The 22,730-nt window shown below is 39.8% G+C and overlaps 1 protein-coding gene across 3 annotated transcripts in view; it reads left to right on the top strand.

Annotated features, from left to right (window-relative positions):
• The first annotated feature begins 1,846 nt into the window (after positions 1-1,846).
• Positions 1,847-22,730, top strand: part of RIC3 (RIC3 acetylcholine receptor chaperone) — a 64,414-nt gene continuing 43,530 nt past the window's right edge. Inside the window, exon 1 of one of the 3 annotated variants that reach the window (XM_070383880.1) lies at positions 1,847-2,019. In XM_070383880.1, the coding sequence (XP_070239981.1) occupies positions 1,896-2,019 (124 nt within the window). In that variant the 5' untranslated portion in view covers positions 1,847-1,895. The remainder of the gene's footprint in view (positions 2,020-22,730) is intronic. The other 2 variants (XM_070383878.1, XM_070383879.1) reach the window with 2 other exon arrangements.

Genomic DNA, 22,730 nt, shown 5'->3' with positions numbered 1-22,730 from the left:
ATACTTTATAGGTTCTGAAAGCCAAATTGGTTTGCTTCTTAGAGTCTTTCTCTCTGTAGGCACTTCACTTTTTATTCTCTAAACCTGCACTGTTCAATATGGTAGCCTCTAGGCATATGGCTACCAAGTCATTGAAATGTGACTGACTAGTGTTACACATGTGGAAATAATAATATTTGGGGTATTTTGGGTTAAATTAATTTCACCTGTTTATTTTCACGTCTTAAATGTGTGGCTACTAGAAAATTTTAAATTATTGATTGACTGAAAATTTTGTTCAGGTTTTTAATCCAAACAAAGTGTTTGACAAACCCAATACATAAGTAACTGGCATTTTATTTCTATTGGATAATGTTGCATCTTATAAACATTTGACATCTTTATCTGCTGTCATGTTTTCTCCCATCCTCTTCAGTATTTTAGTTGATACACTTTTGTTTTTTGATTTTTGAGGTGTCTGGAGAAAGCAAAGATAAATGGGTGTGTTCCATCTGCCATGCGTGTGTGCACATGAAGTTGCTTCAGTCGTGTCTCTTTGCGACCCCACGGACTGTAGGCTCCTCTATCCATGGGATTTTCCAGGCAAGAATACTGGAGTGGGTTGCCATTTCCTTTTCAGGGGATTTTCCTGACCCAGGGACCAAACCCGCATCTTTTGTATCTCCTGCATTGGCACGAGCACCGTAGTGGTACTCTGGCACCACTAGGAGCACTAGGAGTGCCTGGGAAGCCCTCCATCTGCCATGTTCAACTGGAAATTATGTCTAAGCTTCTCATAACCTAGTTCCTGCTTATATTGCCTTATCACTTTATGTCACTGACCCTAAATGAATTACAACCAAAATGAATTACTAATAGTTTTCACAGCACATAAGGAAGCTTCAAGCTTTCACGTCTTTGCTTTCTCTGCAACCTTTTCCTGGACTATCCTTCGGACTCCTCTCACCTGTCTGCCTAGTAACTTCCTCATTCTTTAAACACTCACTCAAATTTCACCTACTTTAAAAAGCTCTTTCCTTATTTCTCCTCCTTTCAGTTGAACTGAGTGATCTAGAGTCCAGAATATTTGCTGCATTTTCTTGTTTCTATGACTATCTACCCTATAGGGAACCTATTGTATTCGTAAGAACCAAAAGAATGTTTGTTAAAGAAATTTATAAGGACAGTAACAAGAACTGTGGGGACACAGAGGAAAGAGAAGCTGGCTAAAAATGTTTCATGAAGGCAGTACTTTTCAGCTGTTCTTCAGAGAAGTTTTTAGCAGTGGAGATGTGTTAGGAATTTTCCAGGCAGTGTGAACAGGATAAGCAAAGATTTCCGGAAAGCAAGAAATATGTTAGGGAAATAGCAAATGATATAATTTGAGCATTGGTAAAACCACATCAGGGAGGGCCTTGAAGTCACAGAAAGCAGTTGGACCTTTCTATGAGGATAAAGGGGAGTTTTTCAAAGATTTGAAGCTATGGAGAGCTTTAAAGGCATCACACCTGAGTTTTAGTATTATCACCTTGGGCTTCAGATGGAGAATGGATGTGCGGGGTCTTCCAGAGGGGCTGGAAGCTTAACCAGTTAACTGATGGGCGGTTAAGGAGGGGAGTGAGCAGTGTGGTGATGAAGATGAAAGTAAGGGCGCGGCCATCCGTAGTTTAGGTGTAGAACGCCCCTGTGGGCGTGGGTTACAGGGAGGAGTTTCTAGCTGGAACGAATGAGAGGGCGCGGGTACCATTCAGCGCACCTGGAGACCGCGCGGGAGGAGCGAGTCAGCCCCACGCGCCGCGCTCGCGTGTCCCTCGCGCGGCGCCGTCCGCGCAACGCTCGGTGGGGCTGGCGGAGGCCGCGGGCGCTGCGGTTCCGGTTCCGGCGGGAGCCCGCACCTGCGGCGGGGGCGGGCGGTCATGGCGTACTCCACGGTGCAGAGGGTGGCCCTGGCCTCAGGACTCGTCCTGGCTGTGTCGCTGCTGCTGCCCAAGGCCTTCCTGTCCCGCGGAAAGCGGCAGGAGCCGCCGCCGGCGCCCGAAGGTAAGCGCGGGCCGGCTCCCCTACCCCGAGCCGCAGGGCGAGCACGAGCGCCTAGAGCCCTGCTGGAGGGAGGGCGGCCGCGGGGGTCCCCGGCTCCGCGGAGTTTGGGAGGTGCCAAGCGCCAGGGTTCTCTTGGCCCCAGCGGGCAGCGGCCGGACCAGGTCCCTTCAGGCCTCCCCTGCAGGAGCGCACGCAGACGAGCCTGGACGCACTGTCCGGTTGCTCTCACCTCTTCCCCTCGCTGGCCTAACTCGACTAGTCACTATCTGCCCAAGTGCTTTGAGTCAGGAGGGTTCCCACTTGAATTCCCCTGTTTAGGGTGTCCGTGTGCTTTCTCTCGTGCTTTCGAATGGAATAGTTGGACTGGGTATTGTTAACCTTAATTTGTTGTGAATTTTCAGTTTGGTGTCGAGTGCTCACTGCTTCAGGCTCTTTTTGTGCCTTCGTAAATATAACGTGAAGATTTTAATAATCCGAGTTTCAGTTACTGAGATGAACATGGTTCTGTCTTCCCGTTACGTGAACAAGTATTTGTTAATCCTTTGTTACTGGCATGATGTATGTGGTGGTTAAAAATCCACCCTGTGGTTTGCATTCTGGGGCTTTTGCATAATGGGTGAGTGTGACAGGGCAGGAATGCCAAAGGCTGGGAGAAGAACTACAACAGTTCTCTGTAGATTGTGAAGTTCTGGTAACTTTTTTCTGGAAATTGTCTGTGTAACATCCTTGAGACACGGTTTTACAGTTTTCGAGCTTCCACTAATATTCAACCTGTTGATGTTGGACAGCTCCTTGAACTGAAACTCATTTCCCTCTAATTTGTGCACATTGACTAACTCCACCCTCTTGTACATCATAGATTATAAATACAAGAAATGCAAAACACCAAGCTCTAGGGGTGAAGGGTAGATCCAACCCAGCATTCTGTTCATAGACTTTGCTTGATAATCTTTATGTTTGTAAAACTATCTCCCTGGGAGAAACTTCTTAAAAAAAAAAAAAAAAAAAGCAAACTACCTCATTTGTTGGGTTTTCTTTTCTTTTTTTTTCCCCTTTCTGTCTTATTACAAAACTCCAAAGGTTTTACTCGCTTTGTCTAATGGTGAGGAAGAGTAAATTCACGATGACCCTAAGCGGTTAAAGATTCGTCTACAATAGTGTCTTACCACGTAAAATTTTCATCATGCTGAATTGTCTTGAAAGTTCTCTTCAATGCGAGCGGGAGATACTCTTCTAAATGTTGTGTAGAGAGACGATCAGAGATGGCTTTTTCTCCTAAGAGCTCAAGTAATAATAATCAGTGTTCTTATCTTAGAAACTTTGCAGTTTCTGTTCTCTTCATTCCTGAAGTGTTAATTTCTTTGGCATCCTTCTCATTGCTCAGCTTAAATGTAATCTCCTCAGAGACTTTCCCTGATGACTCTAACTAAAGTCACTCTTTACACTCCCATCATTTCCTATTCCTGTGCTTTATTTTCTCGATTGAAGGTGTTATTGTATCATATGACATTTTCTTTTATATTTTATTAGGTTGGTTTTTTTTTTGTCTCCACTTTGTAGAGTGTAAGCTCCTGAGGGCAGGCAGTTTGTCTTGTTTACCGCTATTTAGCAGTTGGCATATAATGGACAGTCAGTATTTTTAAATGAATAAGATGCTCTTTTTGCATTCATTATCAAAGTAGTACAATCTAGGTAAAAGTAAGTTAGTGTTAGTTTTTCAGTCATGTCCAATTCTTTGCAACCCCATGGACTGCAGCCTGCAGACAGCCCTTCTGTCCATGAAATTCTCCAATCAAAAATACTGGAGTGGGTGGCCATTCCCTTCTCCAGGGGATCTTCCCCACCCTGGGATTGAATCCAGGTCTCCTACATTGCAGGCAGATTCATTACTGTTTGAGTCACCATAATCTATGTAAAAACAATACCTTAACTGACGTATTCCAGTAACTGAAATTTGCTAACTAAAATCCTTGTCTTGGTACACTGATATTTTAAAAACGGTGACTTCTAACCATTATTGGGTTATATACCCGTTTGAGAATCTAATGAAAATTATGGATTTTTCCCCCAGGAAAAATGCCTATACTTTTTGTACATACATCCAGAGTTTGCGTATCAACTCAGAGAAACCACAGAATCCAGAAACCCCTGCTCTGAAGAAAGGGATAGCCCTGATTATTTGAAAATTAGTGTCATCCGTGTCTTAAAATTTGTGTCATTATAGCTTCCACCTCTGCCCATTGGGATATATGAAATGAGCATTGTCCCTTTTCCACATGACAGCCGTTGAGGTAGTCTTTAGCAAATATTTATGATGTACCCTTTAACATGGCTTACACACAGTATAGAAATACTCTTTAATTCTTTAAAAAAAAAAAAAAAAAAGAGCCAAATCCCTGCCTTGAGGAACTCACAGTTTAGTAGAGAGGAAAAGACATTGAATAAGTGCAAAAAAGTATCAATTGCAGATACTCAAATCCTTGCAGGGATAGGAGGAGACACATGTTAGAATGGTTAGTTTTATTGGTGTCTCAAGAAAGGTGTTATGGAAGAGAAGAGTCTTTTCTTTTTTTTTCGTAATAGCTTTCTTGAGATATAATTCACATACCATGCAGTTCATGTATTTAAACCGTATGACTGAATCAAAAGATACTCAACATCGCTTATTATTAGAGAAATGCAGATCAAAACTACAATGAGGTATCAACTCACACTCGTCAGAATCAGTTCGGTTCAGTCACTCAGTCATGTCCAGCTCTTTGCAACCCCAATGGACTGCAGCACTCCAGGCTTCTCTGTCCATCACCAACTCCCGGAGCTTGCTCAAACTCATGTCCATCAAGTCGGTGATGCCATCCAACCATCTCATCCTCTGTCATCCCCTTCTCCTCCTGCCTTCAATCTTTCCCAGCATCAGGGTCTTTTCCAGTGAGTCAGTTCTGGTCAGAATGTCCATCATCAAAAAATCTGCAAACAATAAATGCTGGAGAGGCTGTGGAGAAAAGGGACCCCTCTTGCATTGTTGGTGGGAGTGTAAACTGATACAGTCATTATGGAAAACAGTATGCTATGCTAAGTCACTTCAGTCATGTCCGACTCTGTGTGACCCCATAGATGGCAGCCCACCAGGCTCCCCTGTCCCTGGGATTCTCCAGGCAAGAACACTGGAGTGGGTTGCTATTTCCTTCTCCAGTGCATGAAAGTGAAAAGTGAAAGTGAAGTCGCTCAGTCGTGTCCGGCTCTTAGCGACCCCATGGATTGCAGCCTAACAGGCTGCTCCGTCCATGGGATTTTCCAAGCAAGAGTACTGGAGTGGGGTGCCATTGCCTTCTCCGGGAAAACAGTATAGAGATTCCTTTAAAACTAAGAATAAAACTACCATATGCATAAGGATGCAAAGCAACTGAAACTCTCATATTGCTGTTAATGATGTAGAATGGTACAACCACATTGGAAAACAATTTGGTAAATGCATTTTAATAAAATTAAACATATGCTTCAGTTCAGTTCAGTTGCTCAGTTGTGTCCGACTCTTTGCAGCCCCATGAATCGCAGCACGTGAGGCCTCCCTGTCCATCACCAACTCCCGGAGTTCACTCAGACTCACGTCAATCGAGTCAGTGATGCCATCCAGCCATCTCATCCTCTGTTGTCCCCTTTTCCTCCTGCCCCCAATCCCTCCCAGCATCAGAGTCTTTTCCAATGAGTCAACTCTTCGCATGAGGTGGCCAAAGTACTGGAGTTTCAGCCTTAGCATCATTCCTTCCAAAGAACACCCAGGACTGATCTCCTTTAGGATGGACTGGTTGGATCTCCTTGCAGTCCAAGGGACTCTCAAGAGTCTTCTCCAATACCACAGTTCCACATTAAAAAAAACAAAACTACCATATGACCCAACAATCCCACTACTGAGTGTATACCCTGAGGAAATCATAATTGAAAAGACACATGTACCCCAGTGTTCATTGTAGCACTATTTATAATAGCTAGGACATGGAAGCAACCTAGATGTCCATCAACATATGCTTGGGTAAAGAAGCTGTGGTACACATACACAATGGAATATTACTGTGTCCATAAAAGGACACACAGTTGACTCAGTTCTGTTGAGGTGGATGAACCTAGAGCCTATTATACAGAGTGAAGTAAGTCAGAAAGAGAAAAGCAAATATCATATATTAATGCATATGTATAGAATCTAGAAAATGGTACTGATGAACCTATTTGCAGAGCAGCACTGCAGACACAGACATAGAGAACAGACTTGTAGACACAGTGGGGAAGGAGAGGGTGGGACACATTGAGAGAATAGCATGGAAACATATACACACTACCATGTGTAAAATAGATTGCCAGTGGAGATTCACATGTGACACAGGGAACTCAAGCCCGTGCTCTGTGACAGCCTAGGGAGGTGGGATGGGTGGGCGGTGGGAGAAAGGTTCAAGAGGAAGGGGACATGTGTATACCTATGACCGATTCATGTTGATATATAGCAGAAACCAACACAATATTGTAAAGCAATTATGTTCCAATTCAAAATAAATAAATTTTAGAAAAAGCAGTAGCCATTTGCAGCAATATGAATGGACCTAAGAATATGCATAGTGAAAAAAGTCAGAGACAAATACTATGTGATATCACTTATGTGTGAAATCTAAAAAATAACTCGAATGTGTATGCAAAATAGAAACAGAACCACAGATATGGAAAACAAACTTGTGGTTACCAAACAGGAGAGGGAAGGGGGGAGGGGTAAACTAAGGGTATGAGATTAACAGATAAAAACTGGTATGTATTAAATATAAAATAGATAAGCAACAAGGATATACTGTATAGCCCGGGGAATTATAGCCATTATCTTGTAAAAAACCTATAATGGAGTATAATCTGCAAAATGTGGAATCATTGTGCTGTACACCTGAAATGAATATAGTATTGTAAATCAATTATGCATCAATAAAAAAGTAAGCAAGAAAAGAAGTGTGTGAATGGTTTTCAGCATGGTCACAGAGTTGTGCAACCATCGTCACTATCAATTTTAGAACACTTTATCATTCCCGCTCCCCCCTCCCAAAACCATCTTTAGCCATCTTTAATCTCTTTAGCCATCACCCATTAACAGTCCCCCACCCTGAGCCCCTTCAGCCTTCAGTTCAGTTGAGTTATTCAGTTGTGTCTGACTCTTTGCGATCCCATGAACTGCAGCATACCAGGCATCCCTGAGTTTGCTCAAAGCCATATCCATCAAGTTGGTGATGCCATCCAACCATCTCATCCTCTCTCGTCCCCTCCTCCTCCTGTCTTCAATCTTTGCCAGCATCAGGGTCTTCTCTAATGAGTCAGTTCTTCACATCAGGTGGCCAAAGTATTAGAGCTTCCTAGGCAACCATTAATCTGTCTATAGATTTGCCTGCTATGGGCATTTCATGTAAATGGAATCATACAATATGTGGTCTTTTGTGACTGGTTTCTTTCACATAGCATGTTTTCAAGTTTCATCCATGTTGTAGCATGTATCAGTGCTTCATTACTTTTCATGGCTGAATAATAATCCATTATGTGGAATATTCCATCTACATTTTATTCATTTATTAGTTGGGCATTTGGGGTTTTGATGATTATGAGTAATGCTGCTATTAACATCCATGTACACATTTTCGTGTGGATATATGCTTTGATTTCTCTTGAATATATGCATTTGGGAAATGTGAACATTTTAGTGTGGCTGGAACTAAGAGTGGAATTTTGCTCATATTATTACTCTATGAGCAGTTTTGAGGAACTGCTAGATTGTTTTCCAAAGTATCTATCATTTTACATTCCCACCATTAATATGTGAGGGTCCCAGTTTCTCCATATTCTCTCTGATGTTTGTTATTGCCAGCCTTTTTATTATAGTCATCATAATGGGTGTGAAGTGCTATCTTATTGTGGGTTTTTTTTTTTTTGTATTTCCATGATGACTAACAACTTTAATATATTTTCATGTGTTTATAGGCTGTTTGTGTAACAATTTAGAGAAATGTCAGTTCAGACTTTTGCCCATTTTTAAATTGGGTTTCTTGTCTTTATTGTTGAATTATAAAAATTCCTTATGCATTTTAGGTACAAGTTCATTATCAGATATGTGACTTGCAAATATTTTCTTCAACTCTTCACTTTCTTGATGGTGTCCTCTTAAGAAAAGTTTTTAATTTTGATGAAATCTGACTTATTTACCACCTTCTCTTCTTGATGTCAGACCTAAAAAAATAATTGCCAGATCCAGGGTCATGAAGGGTTATGTCCATGTCTCCAAGTTTATAGTATTTACTCTTATATTTAATCCTTTGATCCATTTTGAGTTAATTTTTGCTTTTGATATGAGGAAAAGTCCAACTTCATATGGATATACAGTTATCCCAGCATCATTTGTTGAAAAGAATATTCTGTTTACAATGAATTGTTTTAACACCCTTGTTGAAATTCAGTTGACTAAGTGTGAGAGCTTATTTCTGGACTCTCAATTCTGTTCCATTGACAAACATCAGATATAGAATATATACCTGTCCTTATGTCAGTACCACACTGCCTTGATTACTGAAGCTTTGTAGTTAAATTTTGAGATCATGAAGTGTTAAGTCTCCAAACTGTGTTCTTTTATTATCAAGGTTGATTTCTGAGTGCTGTGGCTCAGGATTTCCATACACATTTAGGATTAGCTTGTCAGTTTCTGCAAAAACCAGCTGGGATTTTGATTGTGTGGAATCTGTAAATCATTTTGAAGAGTATTGCCATCTTAATAAGTCTTTTAATCTATGAATAGGATTTTTAAAATTTTATTTAGGTCTTTAATTGATTTCAGGCTTCCCTGATAACTCAGTTGGTAAAGAAATCCACCTGCAATGCAGGAGACCCCGGTTTGATTCCTGGATTGGAAAGATCTGCTGGAGAAGGTATAGGCTACCCATTTCAGTGTTCTTGGGCTTCCCTTGTGGCTCAGCTGGTAAAGAAACCCCTTGCAATGCGGGAGACCTGGGTTTGATCCCTGGGTTGGGAAGGTCCCCTGGAGAAGGGAAAGGCTACCCACTCCAGTATTCTGATCTAGAGAATTTCATGGACTGTATAGTCTATGGGGTCGCAGAGAGTCAGACACGACTGAGCAACTCTTGGTAGTTTTCAGTGTACAAGTCTTCTTTTGTTAAATATATCCGTAAGTATTTTATTCTTTTTGATGTTACTGTAAATTGAATTATTTTATTAATTTTAAGACTATTCATTACTCAGTTTTAGAAACACAATCTTTGTGTATTAATACTGTATTCTGTAGACTTGCTGAATTGTTTATTGGCCGCAATAAATGATCGTGTTGTCTGCTGCTGCTAAGTCGCGTCAGTCGTGTCCGATTCTGTGCGACCCCGTAGACGGCAGCCCACCAGGCTCCTACATCTCTGGGATTCTCCAGGCAAGAACACTGGAGTGGGTTGCCATTTCCTTCTCCAATGATTGTGTTGTCTCCAAATAGAGATTGTGTTACTTCTTTCTTTCCCATCTACATGCTTTTCTTTTTCTTGCCTAACTGCCTGGGCTAGAACCTCTAGTACAATGTCAAATAGAAATGGTGAAGAGTGAACATCCTTGATTGTCCCTAATCTTAAGAAAGCTTTCATACCATTAAGGATAGTGCTAGCTATGGATGCATTAATAGAACTAAAGAATTTTTAGAAGGGGGTCTGTTGAGTATTTTATTATGAAGGGATTGAATTGAATTTTGTCAAGTGCTTTTTCTGTCTATTAAGTGACCATGGGGTTTTTGTCCTTCATTCTATGGATATGATACATTACATAATTGATTTTTGGATGTTAAAACCTTGCTTTTTTTTCTTTTTTCTGTTTTTTTTTTTACTAATTTGAGGAGGTAACTCTAATGTGTTTTTATTAGCCAGATTAACAAGGATATTTCAGGCAGAGAGAACACAGCAAAATCAATACCCAGAGCTTTGAAATAGCTTTAGAGTTGTAAGAGATGAGACAAGGGGCCAAACTGTAAAGATTTTTTCCACGCCATACTTAAGGAGTTTGGATCTTATTCTAAAGATCGGTGAGGCCATTATGAGTTTGTTAGTAGAAAAGAAACTTACAGTCTGAAAGGACATCTTGGCAACAGTGTAGGGGCTGTATCAGTGAGGGTTTCTTCAGGGAAAATGTTGCAGTAGCTCTTTTGAGACATCATGAACATCATTGAGGCAGTGTGTTTGGGCTCATCAGTTTAGGATTCTCATGGTAAGTAACAGAAAATTCAGCTGAGTTGTCAAGTTGAAAGCAGGATGTATTGACTAGTGCACATGAAAACACTTTGTGTGAGAATTGGCTTCCTGTGTGGTTTGATCCAGAGGTTCACAATCCCATCAGGGCCTCTGTCTGAGTTTCTTTGTCCTTTTTACTTCTGGGTTCCTTATGTTGGCTCTGTCCCCTGGCTTCTCTCTCAGGCTAGCAACACTAGTTGCAACGATTCCAGATATCACTTCCTCACATTTAATTGTCCAGAGAAAGAATGCTTCTTTTCTTTTGAACTCTTCCTTCACTCCCATCTCACTTTTATCCGCCCACCCCCAGTTCTTTCCCAGTAGTTCCAGCTAACATATCCACCCATCTTATTGACTTGAGTAAAGTTATTTGCAGTGCTCTGGGTAGAAAGAATATGCTGATCCACTGTGGAGTTGAGAGTGGTTCCCAGAGGGAAATAGGGATACTGGAGGAAGAAGGAGTAAATGGAGCAGGGGAAGTGTCCACATTGAACAGGAGGGAAAAGAACAATTTTCACAGACATTTTAAACTAGAAGTGGAATGTGAGGCAGAGGGAGGCATCTTGAATTATTCTCAGCTTATTGGCTTAGGTGACTATACCATGTATACTTTTACCAATATAGTAATGAAGCAAAATAGATTAAAGGGGAAAGACAAGGAGTTCAGAAATTTGCAGAGTAGTATCACATCCCTTTTTCCATCTTTTTTCATCTGTGACATCCCTAGGTCCCACATCCATTCCTCACGTGATGTAGTCACAAGTATGTAAGTTGGCCCTCTTAGAAGGCAAACAGTAGCAAGTGTGAGCCAGTTAGCTCATGGAAGAGCAGCCTATTGCATCCCCCATCCCCCTTTTTAGGGGGTTCCCTGGTGGCTCAGCAGTTAAGAATCTGCCTGCCAGTGCAGGAGACTCACTTCCCAACCTGGGGATAGATATTGGAGCAGGAGGAAGTGGCAGCCTGCTCCAGTATTCTTGCCTGGAGAATCCCATGGACAGAGAAGCCTGGCAGACTACAGTCCATGGGGTTGCAGAGAGCTGGACTTGACTTAGTGACTAAATGCATATCCCCCTTTTTAAAATTCTTTAGTTCTATTAATGCATCCTGGGGATTGCTTTAGACTTTGGGTGTTTTACTTGCTGATTTTGCTGTGAATTAGAATTTTAACTTTTTTTTTTTTTTTTTTAAAGGAGGTACTCCTATAGGTTTGTCCATTTTGTACATTCACTTGGTGTTTTGGAACCAAATAGAGAAATATAGCTTTCCTTGTTGCATTTGATCAAATTCTGGATCAATTTGATTCAGAATTCTAGCCTCTTTTTTTCAGAACATTTATTGTTTCATTCATTGTATTTGTTTTTACCGTCTCTCTCAGCTATATATCATTCTTGATTTTTAAAAAACCTTTTTTGTTAAAGACATTTTCAAACATAAGAAAAAGTGAAGAGAGTAGTATAATAAGATGAATCCACATCATCCTTCTTCAGCAGCCATCATCTTGTATCATGAATATCCCCACTTACTTTCCCCCCTATGCAAATACCAAATCCCAGACATTGGGATTTCATTTCATCCTTAAGTATTTTTGTATACATCTCTAAAGCATAAGAAAATAAAAACTATTTTAAAAATATAGCCGCAATATCATTATCACACCTGAAAGTCAGTAATTCCTTAATGTCATGAAATCAGTATTCAAATTTCTCTCAGTGCCTCATAATTTTTTTTCATGATTTCACCCTTGATTGTGATTCGCATATCTTCTTGATCATTCACATTATCCAAAAAAAAAAATCTGTCCGTCTTTTGAAACTGCTCTTAAGGTCACCCCATTCTCTTCATGGAAACCCATTTGTGTACAGTCATTAAACCAGTTGGTTTGATTGCTTTATTCCATCTTATTCTGCCCAATATAGGCTTATCTGCATGCTTCCTTTCTTCCCCCTTCATTGTATTTTCAACGTAGAATCCATACTAACCCTGTTAAAGCTTAAGTCTCCCTCCACAGAACCCTCCAATGGCTTCCTGACTCACTCAGATGAAAAGACACAGTCTGTACGTGACCTACTGCTGCTGCTGCTGCTAAGTTGCTTCAGTCGTGTCCGACTCTATGTGACGCCAAAGACGGCAGCCCACAAGGCTCCCCCGTCCCTGGGATTCTCCAGGCAAGAACATTGGAGTGGGTTGCCATTTCCTTCTCCAATGCAGGAAAGTGAAAAGTGAAAGTGAAGTCGCTCAGTCGTGTCCAACCCTCAGCGACCCCATGAACTGCAGCCCACCAGGCTCCCCTGTCCATGGAATTTTCCAGGCAAGAGTACTGGAGTGGGGCGCCATTGCCTTCTCCGGTACGTGACCTGCAAGGCCTGCTTAATCCTCTTCCTGTTGCCCTCTTTCCCATTTTGCTTTGGCCGCACTGGCCGCCGCCTCACTATGGTTTGAACGTTCCAGCTGTGCTCTTGCCTCAAGGCCTTTGCATTGGTTGTTTCCTCTGCCCGAAATGCTCTTCCTTAGATAGCTGTGTGCATTTCCTTTATCTGCTTTACATCTTAACTTAAAAGACATCTCCTGAGCCTTCTCTGGATACTCTTGCTAAATCTTTACTTTCCCCCAACACATCCTATCCCCTTTGCCTACTTCGTTTTTTCTCTTAGTATTTATCATTACCTTGTGTATCATCTCTTTTCTGGTTGAGATAGGAGGCTCCATGAGGGTCAGGATTTTTGTTTTGTTCATTGCAGTATCTCCAGCTTTAGATCAGGCCCACACATAGTAGAAAATCAATTAAAGAATTTAATCAATAAATTAAAGAATTAGAATTAAGTGAATTAATGAATTCGCTCCCAAGGATCAAGGTTTCCTCTGTTAGCATTTATAAGCCATTATTGTTTAGTTGCTAAGTCATGTCCAGTTCTTTTGCAGCCCAGTGGACTGTAGCCTTCCAGCTTCATCTCTCCATGGGATTTCCCAGGCAAGAATACTGGAGTGGGTTCCCATTTATTATTATTTATGGCTGTGTGAATTATTGTGCATCCATATGATAGACTATTATGATTCTAGTACGTTATATTCATGAACTACTTTTTTGTGTGTGTGGCCAGGTTTTTTTTTCTTTGAAATCAAAATATCGATTTCTCTGGAATCACTAAACCAGTGGTATTGATTTATAAACAGGGTGGACAATACAAATACAGAATAAATTATACCCAAATTTGAAATCTGGTACTGTGCACCTATTTTTTGAGACTATTTTAAGTATAGTTGACTTACAGTATTGCACTAATTTCTGCTGTTCAAAGTGATTCAGTTAAACCTGTATCAGTTCAGTCAATCAGTCGTGTCTGACTCTTTGTGACCGCATGAACTGCAGCACGCCAGGCCTCCCTGTCCATCGCCAGCTCCTGGAGTTCACCCAGACTCATGTCCATTGAGTCGGTAATGCCATCCAACCATCTCATCCTCTGTTGTCTCCTTCTCCCCCTCAATCTTTCTCAGCATCAGGGTCTTTTGAAATGAGTCAGCTCTTCACATCAGGTGACCAAAGTATTGGAGTTTCAACCTCTACATCAGTCCTTCCAATGAACACCCAGGACTGATCTCACTTAGGATGGACTGGTTGGAGAGTCCAAGGGACTCTCAAGAGTCTTCTCCCAACACCACAGTTCAAAAGCATCAATTCTTTGCCACTCAGCTTTCTTTATAGTCCAACTCTCACATCTATACATGACCACTGGAAAAACCATAGCCTTGACTAGATGGAGCTTTGTTGGCAAAATAATGTCTCTGCTTTTTAATAGGCTGTGTATGTTGGTCATAACTTTTCTCCCAAGGAGTAGGAGTCTTTTAATTTCATGGCTGCAATCACCATCTGCAGAGATTTTGGAGCCCCCCAAAATAAAGTCAGCCACTGTTTCCACATCTATTTGCCATGGAGTGATGCGACTGGATGCCATGGTCTTAGTTTTCTGAATGTTGAGCTTTAAGCCGACTTTTTCACTCTCCTCTTTCACTTTCATCAAGAGGCTCTTTAGTTCTTCACTTTCTGCCATAAGGGTGGTGTCATCTGCATATCTCAGGTTATTGATATTTCTCCCGGCAGTCTTGATTCCTGTATATACATTTTTAAATATTCTTTTCCTTTTCAGTTTATCCTTGGATACTGAATATAGTTCTGTGTGCTGTAAAGTAGGACCTTGTTTATCTGTTCTGTGTGTAATAGCTTGCATCTGCTAGCCCCAGCCTCCCACTCCATCCTTCCCCCAACCCTCCCCCTCAGTAAGCGCAAGTCCGTTCTCTACGTCTGTGAGTCTGTTTCTGTTTTGTAGATAGGTTCACTTGCATCATATTTTGGATTCCACATGTAAGTGATATCATATGGGGTTTGTCTTTCTCTTTCTGAATTCACCTAGTGTGATCATCTGTAGGTCCACCCACGTTGCTACAAATGGCATTACTGAGTAGTATTCCACTGTATATGTGTACCACGTCTTTATCCGTTAATCTATCAGTGGACATTTAGCTAGTTTCCACGTCTTGGCTCTTGTGAATAGTGCTGCTATGAACATAGGGGTGCATGTATGTTTTTGGATTAGAGTTTTGTCAGGATATATGCCCAGAAGTGGGATTTCTATATTTCAGATATTTTCTCCCATTCTGTGGGTTGTCCTTTTTATTTATCATTTCCTTTGCTATGAAAAGGTCACAGGTTTGATTAGATCTCATTTGTTTATTTTTGTTTTTATTTGTGTTGCCTTGGGGGACTGACCTAAGGAAACATTGATACAGTTTATGTCAGAGAATGTTTTGCCAGTGATCTCTTCTAGGAATTTTATGGTGTCGTGTCTTATGTTAAGTATTTCAGACATATTGAGTTTATTTTTGTGTATGGTAAGAGAATGTGTTCTAACTTCATTGATTTACATAAGGCTGTCCAGTTTTCCCAACACCACTTGCTGAAGAAACAGTCTTTTCCCCATTATTCTTGCCTCCTCTGTTGAGGATTATATGTAGTGAAGTCGCTCAGTCGTGTCCAACTCTTTGCGACCCCATGGGCTGTAGCCTACCAGGCTCCTCTGTCCATGGGGTTTTCCAGGCAATAGTCCTGAAGTGGATTGCCATTTCCTTCTCCAGGGATCTTCCCAACCCAGGGATCGCATTGTAGACAGACGCTTTACCCCACCAGGGAAGTCTGTTGAGGATTAATTGACCATAAATGTGTGAGTTTCTTTCTGGGCTCTCTATTCTGTTCCATTGATCAATGTGTCTGCTGCTGCTGCTGCTGCTGCTAAGTCGCTTCAGTCGTGTCCGACTCTGTGCAACCCCATAGACGGCAGCCTACCAGGCACCACCATCCCTGGAATTCTCCAGGCAAGAACACTGGAGTGGGTTGCCATTTCCTTCTCCAATGCATGAAAGTGAAAGTGAAATCACTCAGTTGTGTCCAACTCTTAGCGACCCCATGGACCACAGCCCACCAGGCTCCTCCCTCCATGGGATTTTCCAGGCAAGAGTACTGGAGTGGGGTGCCATCGCCTTCTCCAATCAATGTGTCTGTTTTTGTGCTAATACTATGATGTTTTGATTACTGTAGCTTTGTAGTATTGTTGGACGTCTAGGAGAGTTACACCTTCTATTTTGTTCTTTTTCCTCAAGATTGCATTGGCAATTCTGAGTCTTTTATGGTTCTAAATAAATCTTAAGATTATTTGTTCTAGTTCTGTGAAAAATGTCATGGGTACTTTGTTAGGAATAACATTAAATCTGTAGGTTACTTTGGGTAGTATGGCCATTTTAACAATATTAATTCTTCTATTTCCAAGAGCATGGGATATCTTTATGTTTCTTTGAGTCATCTTCAATTTCCTTTATTAATGTTTTATAGTTCTTAGTGGGTAAGTCTGTCACCTCCTTGCTCAGATTTATTCCTAAGTATTTTATTTTGGGGAGTACAATTTTGAAAGTTATACATGGACATCACCAGATGGTCAACACCAAAATCAGATTGATTATATTCTTTGCAGCCAAAGATGGAGAAGCTCTATACAGTCAGCAAAAACAAGACCAGGAGCTGACTGTGGCTCAGACCATGAACTCCTTATTGCCAAATTCAGACTTAAATTGAAGAAAGTAGGGAAAACCACAAGACCATTCAGGTATGACCTAAATCAAATCCCTTATGATTATACAATGGAAGTGAGAAATAGATTTAAGGGCCTAGATCTGAAGATACAGTGCCTGATGAACTATGGAATGAGGTTCGTGACATTGTACAGGAGACAGGGATCAAGACCATCCCCATGGAAAAGAAATGCAAAAAAGCAAAATGGCTGTCTGGGGAGGCCTTACAAATAGCTGTGAAAAGAAGAGAAGCAAAAAGCAAAGGAGAAAAGGAAAGATATAAACATCTGAATGCAGAGTTCCAAAGAATAGCAAGAAGAGATAAGAAAGCCTTCTTCAGTGATCAATGCAAAGAAATAGAGGAAAACAACAGAAGGAGAAAGACTAGAGATCTCTTCAAGAAAATCAGAGATACCAAAGGAACATTTCATGCAAAGATGGGCTCGATAAACGACAGAAATGGTATGGACTTAACAGAAGCAGAAGATATTAAGAAGAGATGGCAAGAATACACAGAAGAACTGTACAAAAAAGATCTTCATGACCCAGATAATCACGATGGTGTGATCACTGACCTAGAGCCAGACATCCTGGAATGTGAAGTTAAGTGGGCCTTAGAAAGCATCACTACGAACAAAGCTAGTGAGGTGATGGAATTCCAGTTGAGCTGTTCCAAATCCTGAAAGATGATGTTGTGAAAGTGCTGCACTCAATATGCCAACAAATTTGGAAAACTCAGCAGTGGCCGGAGGGCTGGAAAAGGTCAGTTTTCATTCCCATCCCAAAGAAAGGCAATGCCAAAGAATGCTCAAACTACCGCACAATTGCACTCATCTCACACGCTAGTAAAATAATGCTCACAATTCTCCAAGCCAGGCTTCAGCAATATGTGAACCGTGAACTTCCTGATGTTCAAGCTGGTTTTAGAAAAGGCAGAGGAACCAGACATCAAATTGCCAACATCCGCTGGATCATAGAAAAAGCAAGAGAGTTCCAGAAAAGCTTCTATTTCTACTTTATTGACTATGCCAAAGCCTTTGACTGTGTGGATCACAATAAACTGTGGAAAATTCTGAAAGAGATGGGAATACCAGACCACCTGATCTGCCTCTTGAGAAATTTGTATGCAGGTCAGGAAGCAACAGTTAGAACTGGACATGGAACCACAGACTGGTTCCAAATAGGAAAAGGAGTTCGTCAAGGCTGTATATTGTCACCCTGCTTGTTTAACTTATATGCAGAGTACATCATGAGAAACGCTAGACTGGAAGAAACACAAGCTGGAATCAAGATTGCCGGGAGAAATATCAATAACCTCAGATATGCAGATGACACCACCCTTATGGCAGAAAGTGAAGAGGAACTAAAATGGCTCTTGATGAAAGTGAAAGTGGAGGGTGAAAAAGTTGGCTTTAAAGCTCAACATTCAGAAAACGAAGATCCTGGCATCTGGTCCCATCATTTCATGGGAAATAGATGGGGAAACAGTGGAAACAGTGTCAGACTTTATTTTTCTGGGCTCCAAAATCACTGCAGATCGTGACTGCGGCCATGAAATTAAAAGACGCTTACTCCTTGGAAGGAAAGTTATGACCAACCTACATAGCGTGTTCAAAAGCAGAGACATTACTTTGCCAACAAAGGTTCGTCTAGTCAGGGCTATGGTTTTTCCTGTGGTCATGTATGGATGTGAGAGTTGGTCTGTGAAGAAGGCTGAGTGCTGAAGAATTGATGTTTTTTGAACTGTGGTGTTGGAGCAGACTCTTGAGAGTCCCTTGGACTGCAAGGAGATCCAACCAGTCCATTCTGAAGGAGATCAGCCCTGGGATTTCTTAGGAAGGAATGATGCTAAAGCTGAAACTCCAGTACTTTGGCCACCTCATGCAAAGAGTTGACTCATTGGAAAAGACTTTGATGCTGGGAGGGATTGAGGGCAGGAGGAGAAGGGGACGACAGAGGATGAGATGGCTGGATGGCATCACTGAGTCAATGGATGTGAGTCTGAGTGAACTCCGGGAGTTGGTGATGGACAGAGAGGCCTGGCGTGCTGTGATTCATGGGGTCGCAAAGAATCGGACACGACTGAGTGACTGATCTGATCTGATCTGATTATTATTTTTTACATTCCCTTTCTGATATTTCATTATTAAAAGAAGTACATCTGATTTCTGCATGTTAATCTTATGTCCTGCTACCTTGCTGAATTTCTCAGTTCCAGTTTTTGTATGGAGTCTTTAGGGTTTTCCATTAATATATATAGTATCATGACATCTGTATATAATGACAATTTTACCTCTTCCCTTCATTTGAATACCTTTTATTTCTTGTCTGATTGCCGTGGTAGGACTTCCAGTACTATATTGAATAGAAGAGGTGAAAGTGGGCATCCTTGTCTTGTTCTGGATTTTAGTGGGAAGGCTTTCTGCTTTTCACCGTTGAGCCTTGTATTGGCTGTGGGTTTATCATAAGTAGCTTTCATTATGTTGAGGTACGTTCCCTCTATACCCACTTTGGTAAGAGGTTTTTTTTTTTTTTTTTTTTTTTAATCATGAATGGATGTTAAATTTTGTGAAATGCTTTTTCTGCATCTGTTGAGATGATCATGTGGTTTTTGTCTTCTCATTTATTTGCTGTATCACATTGATTTGTGTATGTTGAACTATCCTTGTGAACGTGGAATGAATCCCACTTGGTTGTGGTATATGATCTTTTTATGTGTTGTTGAATTTGGTTTGCTAATATTTTGTTCAACTTTTGCATCTATATTCATCAAAGATATTGGCCTATAATTTTCTTTTTTTGGTGGTGTCTTTGTCTGGTTTTGGTATAAGGGTGATCATAGTGGCTTCATAGAATAGAATATCTTCGGGAGTGTTCCTTCCTCTTCAGTTTTTTGGAAGAGTTTGAGAAGGATCAATATAAGTTCTTATTCATATGTTTGGTAGAATTTGCCTGTGAAGCCATTTGGTCCCAGACTTTTGTTTTGCACAGAGTTTTTAAAGATTCTATTTTACTTCTAGCGATCAGTCAGCTCAAATTATCTATTTCTTCTTGATTCAATTTTGGTGAGCTATTTATTTCCAGAAACTTACCCATTTTTCCTAGGTTGTCAAATTTGTTGGCATATAATTTTTCAAAGTATTCTCTTAAGGGTTTTTGTATTTCTGCAGTATTATTTGTTAAGGCCCCTTATTTCTTGTTTTGTTCTTAGTGAGCCTGGCCAGAGGTTTGTCAGTCATGTTTACCCTTTCAAAGAACATGCTGTTGGTTTTACTGATTTTTTTTCTTTTGTTTTTTTTTTAATCCCTACTTTATTTATTTCCTCTGTGATCTTTATTTCCTTCCTTTTACTGACTTTAGATTTTGTTTGTTCTTTTTCTAATTCTTTTAGTGAAAGGTTAGGTTGTTTATTTGAGATTTTTTTGTTTCTTGAAGGCCTGTATCACTATGAATTTCCTGATTATCACTATGACTTTCCTCTTAGAACTGCTTTTGCTACATCCCACAGATTTTGTATGGTTGTGTTTTCGTTGTCATTTGTCTCAAGGTATTTTTAAATTTCCTATTTGGTTTCATTATTGGCCCGTTGGTTTTTTAGTAGCTTGTTTTTAGTCTCTGTGTAATTGTTTATTTTCTCATTTCTCTTTTCTGTGGTTGCTTTTTAGTTTCACGACATTGTGGTCAGAAAAGATGCTTGAGACAATTTCTATACTCTTTTAATTTGTTGAGGCTTATTTTGTGCCCTACTATGTGGTCAGTCTTAATGAATGTTCCATGTGCACTTGGAAGAAATATGTGTTCTGGTTTTTTGGATATAATGTTTTGGAAATTTCAACTAAGTCTAACTAGTGTATTGCATAATCTAGGATCTCTGTTGCCTTATTGAATTTTTTGTCTAGAAGATCTATCCGTTGATGTGAATTGTGTTTTAAAACCTCCTACTATTATTGTATTCCTGTTATTTTCTCCCTTTATGTCTGTTAGAATTTGGTTTATGTATTTGATGCATATATGTTAACAAGTGTAAATTCCTCTTTTTGTATCGATCCTTTTATTATTGTATAATGTCCTTTATATTCCTCTGTGGCCTTTGTTTTAAAGTCTGTTGTGTCTGATATGAGTAGTGTAACTCCCACTTTCTTCTCATTTCTGTTTGTATGTAATATCTTTTTGTGTCCCCTCACTTTCATTTTGTCTGTGTCCCCTCACTTTCATTTTGTCTGTGTCCTTTGCCCTAAAGTGGGTCTCTTATAGGCAGCATATTGTAGCTGTTGTTTTTTCAATCCAGTCTGCTACTCTGTGTCTTTTGATTGGAGCATTTAGTTCATTGACATTTAAGGTAATTACTGACAAATATGAATTTGTTGCATTTTAAGTTGTATTTTCTTGTTGATTTTATATTTATTCTTTTTCTTTTTTGCTTTTCCTTTTGTGGTTTGATTTTCTTTTGCATTATACTTAAGTTTTCTCTCTCTCTTTTTTGTTTTTGTGAATGTGTTATGTGTTTTTGTAGTTATTCTGTTTTTCAAGTATGTTAATTCCATCCTTTATCTGTGTACTTTAGACTGGTCATATAGGCTCAGACACACTCTAGGAAATGAAAAAAAATCTACATTTTTTACTCTTCTCTTTCATTTTGTGATTTTGATATTTTCTTGTACATCTTCGTATTCATCCATTTGTTTTTCATTGTGGTTATCATCACTTTCACAGAAATTTTGAATTTTTAAAAATCTGTACACTGTCCTTATTTATCTTTTTTAAATTGTAATATTGAGGTTTTTTTAATTAAAAAATTTTTTTGACCATACTGCACGGCTTGCAGGACCTTAGTTCCCCAAACAGGAATCAAGCCCAGGTCCCAGGCGGTGGAAGCCTGAAGTCCTAACCACTGGCTCACCGGGGAGTTCCCCGTGTACTGCTTATTTATTAGGTGATTTGCTTTCCAAATGACGTAAATAAGTGATTTAGGTGATTTTGTCTTTCCTATATATTTATAACTTCATTTCTATTTAGAGAGGTTCTTTCAATATTTCCTTTAGGATAGGTTTAGTATTGCTGTGTTCTCTTTATCTTTTGCTTATCTGAGAAATTCTTTGTCTCTCCGATTCTAAATGATAATCTTGCTTGGTAGAGTATCCTAGTTTGCAGATTTTTCCCATTCAGAACTTTGAATATTTCTTGCCATTCCTTTTTGGCCTGCAACATTTCTGAAGAGAAATCAGGTGATAGCCTATGGGAGTTCCCTTGTAATTAACTCCTTGTTTTTTTCTTGCTACCTTTAGAATCCTATTTTTAACTTTTGAAAATTTTATTATTATATGTCTTTTTGTAGGTCTGTTGGGGTTTACCTTGTTTGAGACCTTTCTGTGTTTCCTGTACCTAGATATCTGTTTCCTTCTTTAAATTTGGGAAGTTTTCAGCTGTAATTTCTTTTAATACATTTTCATTCTCCTTTTTTCTTTCTTCTCATGACAAGTTCTAAATAATATGCAAAAATTGTATGCTATAAATAAAAAGTAAAGATGTGTTCACTCTGCATAGTCACTAGAAAGAAGCAGATCAACATTTTAACAGTGGTTATTTTAGGAATTATAGGTGGTCATTATTTATACTTTTCTGTATTTTTTCAGTTTTCCATAGGTATGCATTTCTTTTACAACCAGAAAAAAAAAAGTTTCTTCCTTCTCATGTCCACTCCATAAAAAAGAAAAGAATCATTTTTAGCATTGAGCCCAAGAGCTACACAAGATGTTCACTTCTCTATTAGTTGAAAAGTCCACTGTCCAGCTTCTGCTTTTTGCAAACTGGAACAATAGTTATCTATTGCCATTCGTTCAAAATTTTTCTTTACCAATTTAATTTCTAAATTTTTTTTTTAGTTCAGTGACCTTATTTGCAAGTTTTACCAGTCTTCCTGGAGGAAATTATTTAGTGAATGCATTTGAACTTATTTTCCTCACCCATCTGGGACATTTTCCCCCTCTATAATTGTTAATTCTCTTCCATTTAACCCTAAATTCATATCCTTTGATAGAGAATATGGAAGTAAAATAGAGATTCTGCTTTCTCAGCATTACATTTTATCATCAGGTAAATTTGCTTTTTTTTATTGGAGGATAATTGCTTTACAGTGCATCGGTTTCTGCCATACAACAACATGAATCAGTTTTGTGTATATGGGCTGGGCTCCCTGTGTTACGCAGCAGCTTCCCACTAGTCATGTATCTTACACATGACAGTGTGTATAGGTCAGCGCTACTTTCTCAGTTGGTCCTGCCCTCTCCTTCCCCTGCTGTGTCCATAAGT

Source organism: Bos mutus, chromosome 15 (assembly GCF_027580195.1).
Source record: "Bos mutus isolate GX-2022 chromosome 15, NWIPB_WYAK_1.1, whole genome shotgun sequence".
In the NCBI taxonomy this organism is placed as follows: domain Eukaryota; kingdom Metazoa; phylum Chordata; class Mammalia; order Artiodactyla; family Bovidae; genus Bos; species Bos mutus.
This window is presented reverse-complemented; position numbering and strand designations above follow the sequence as displayed.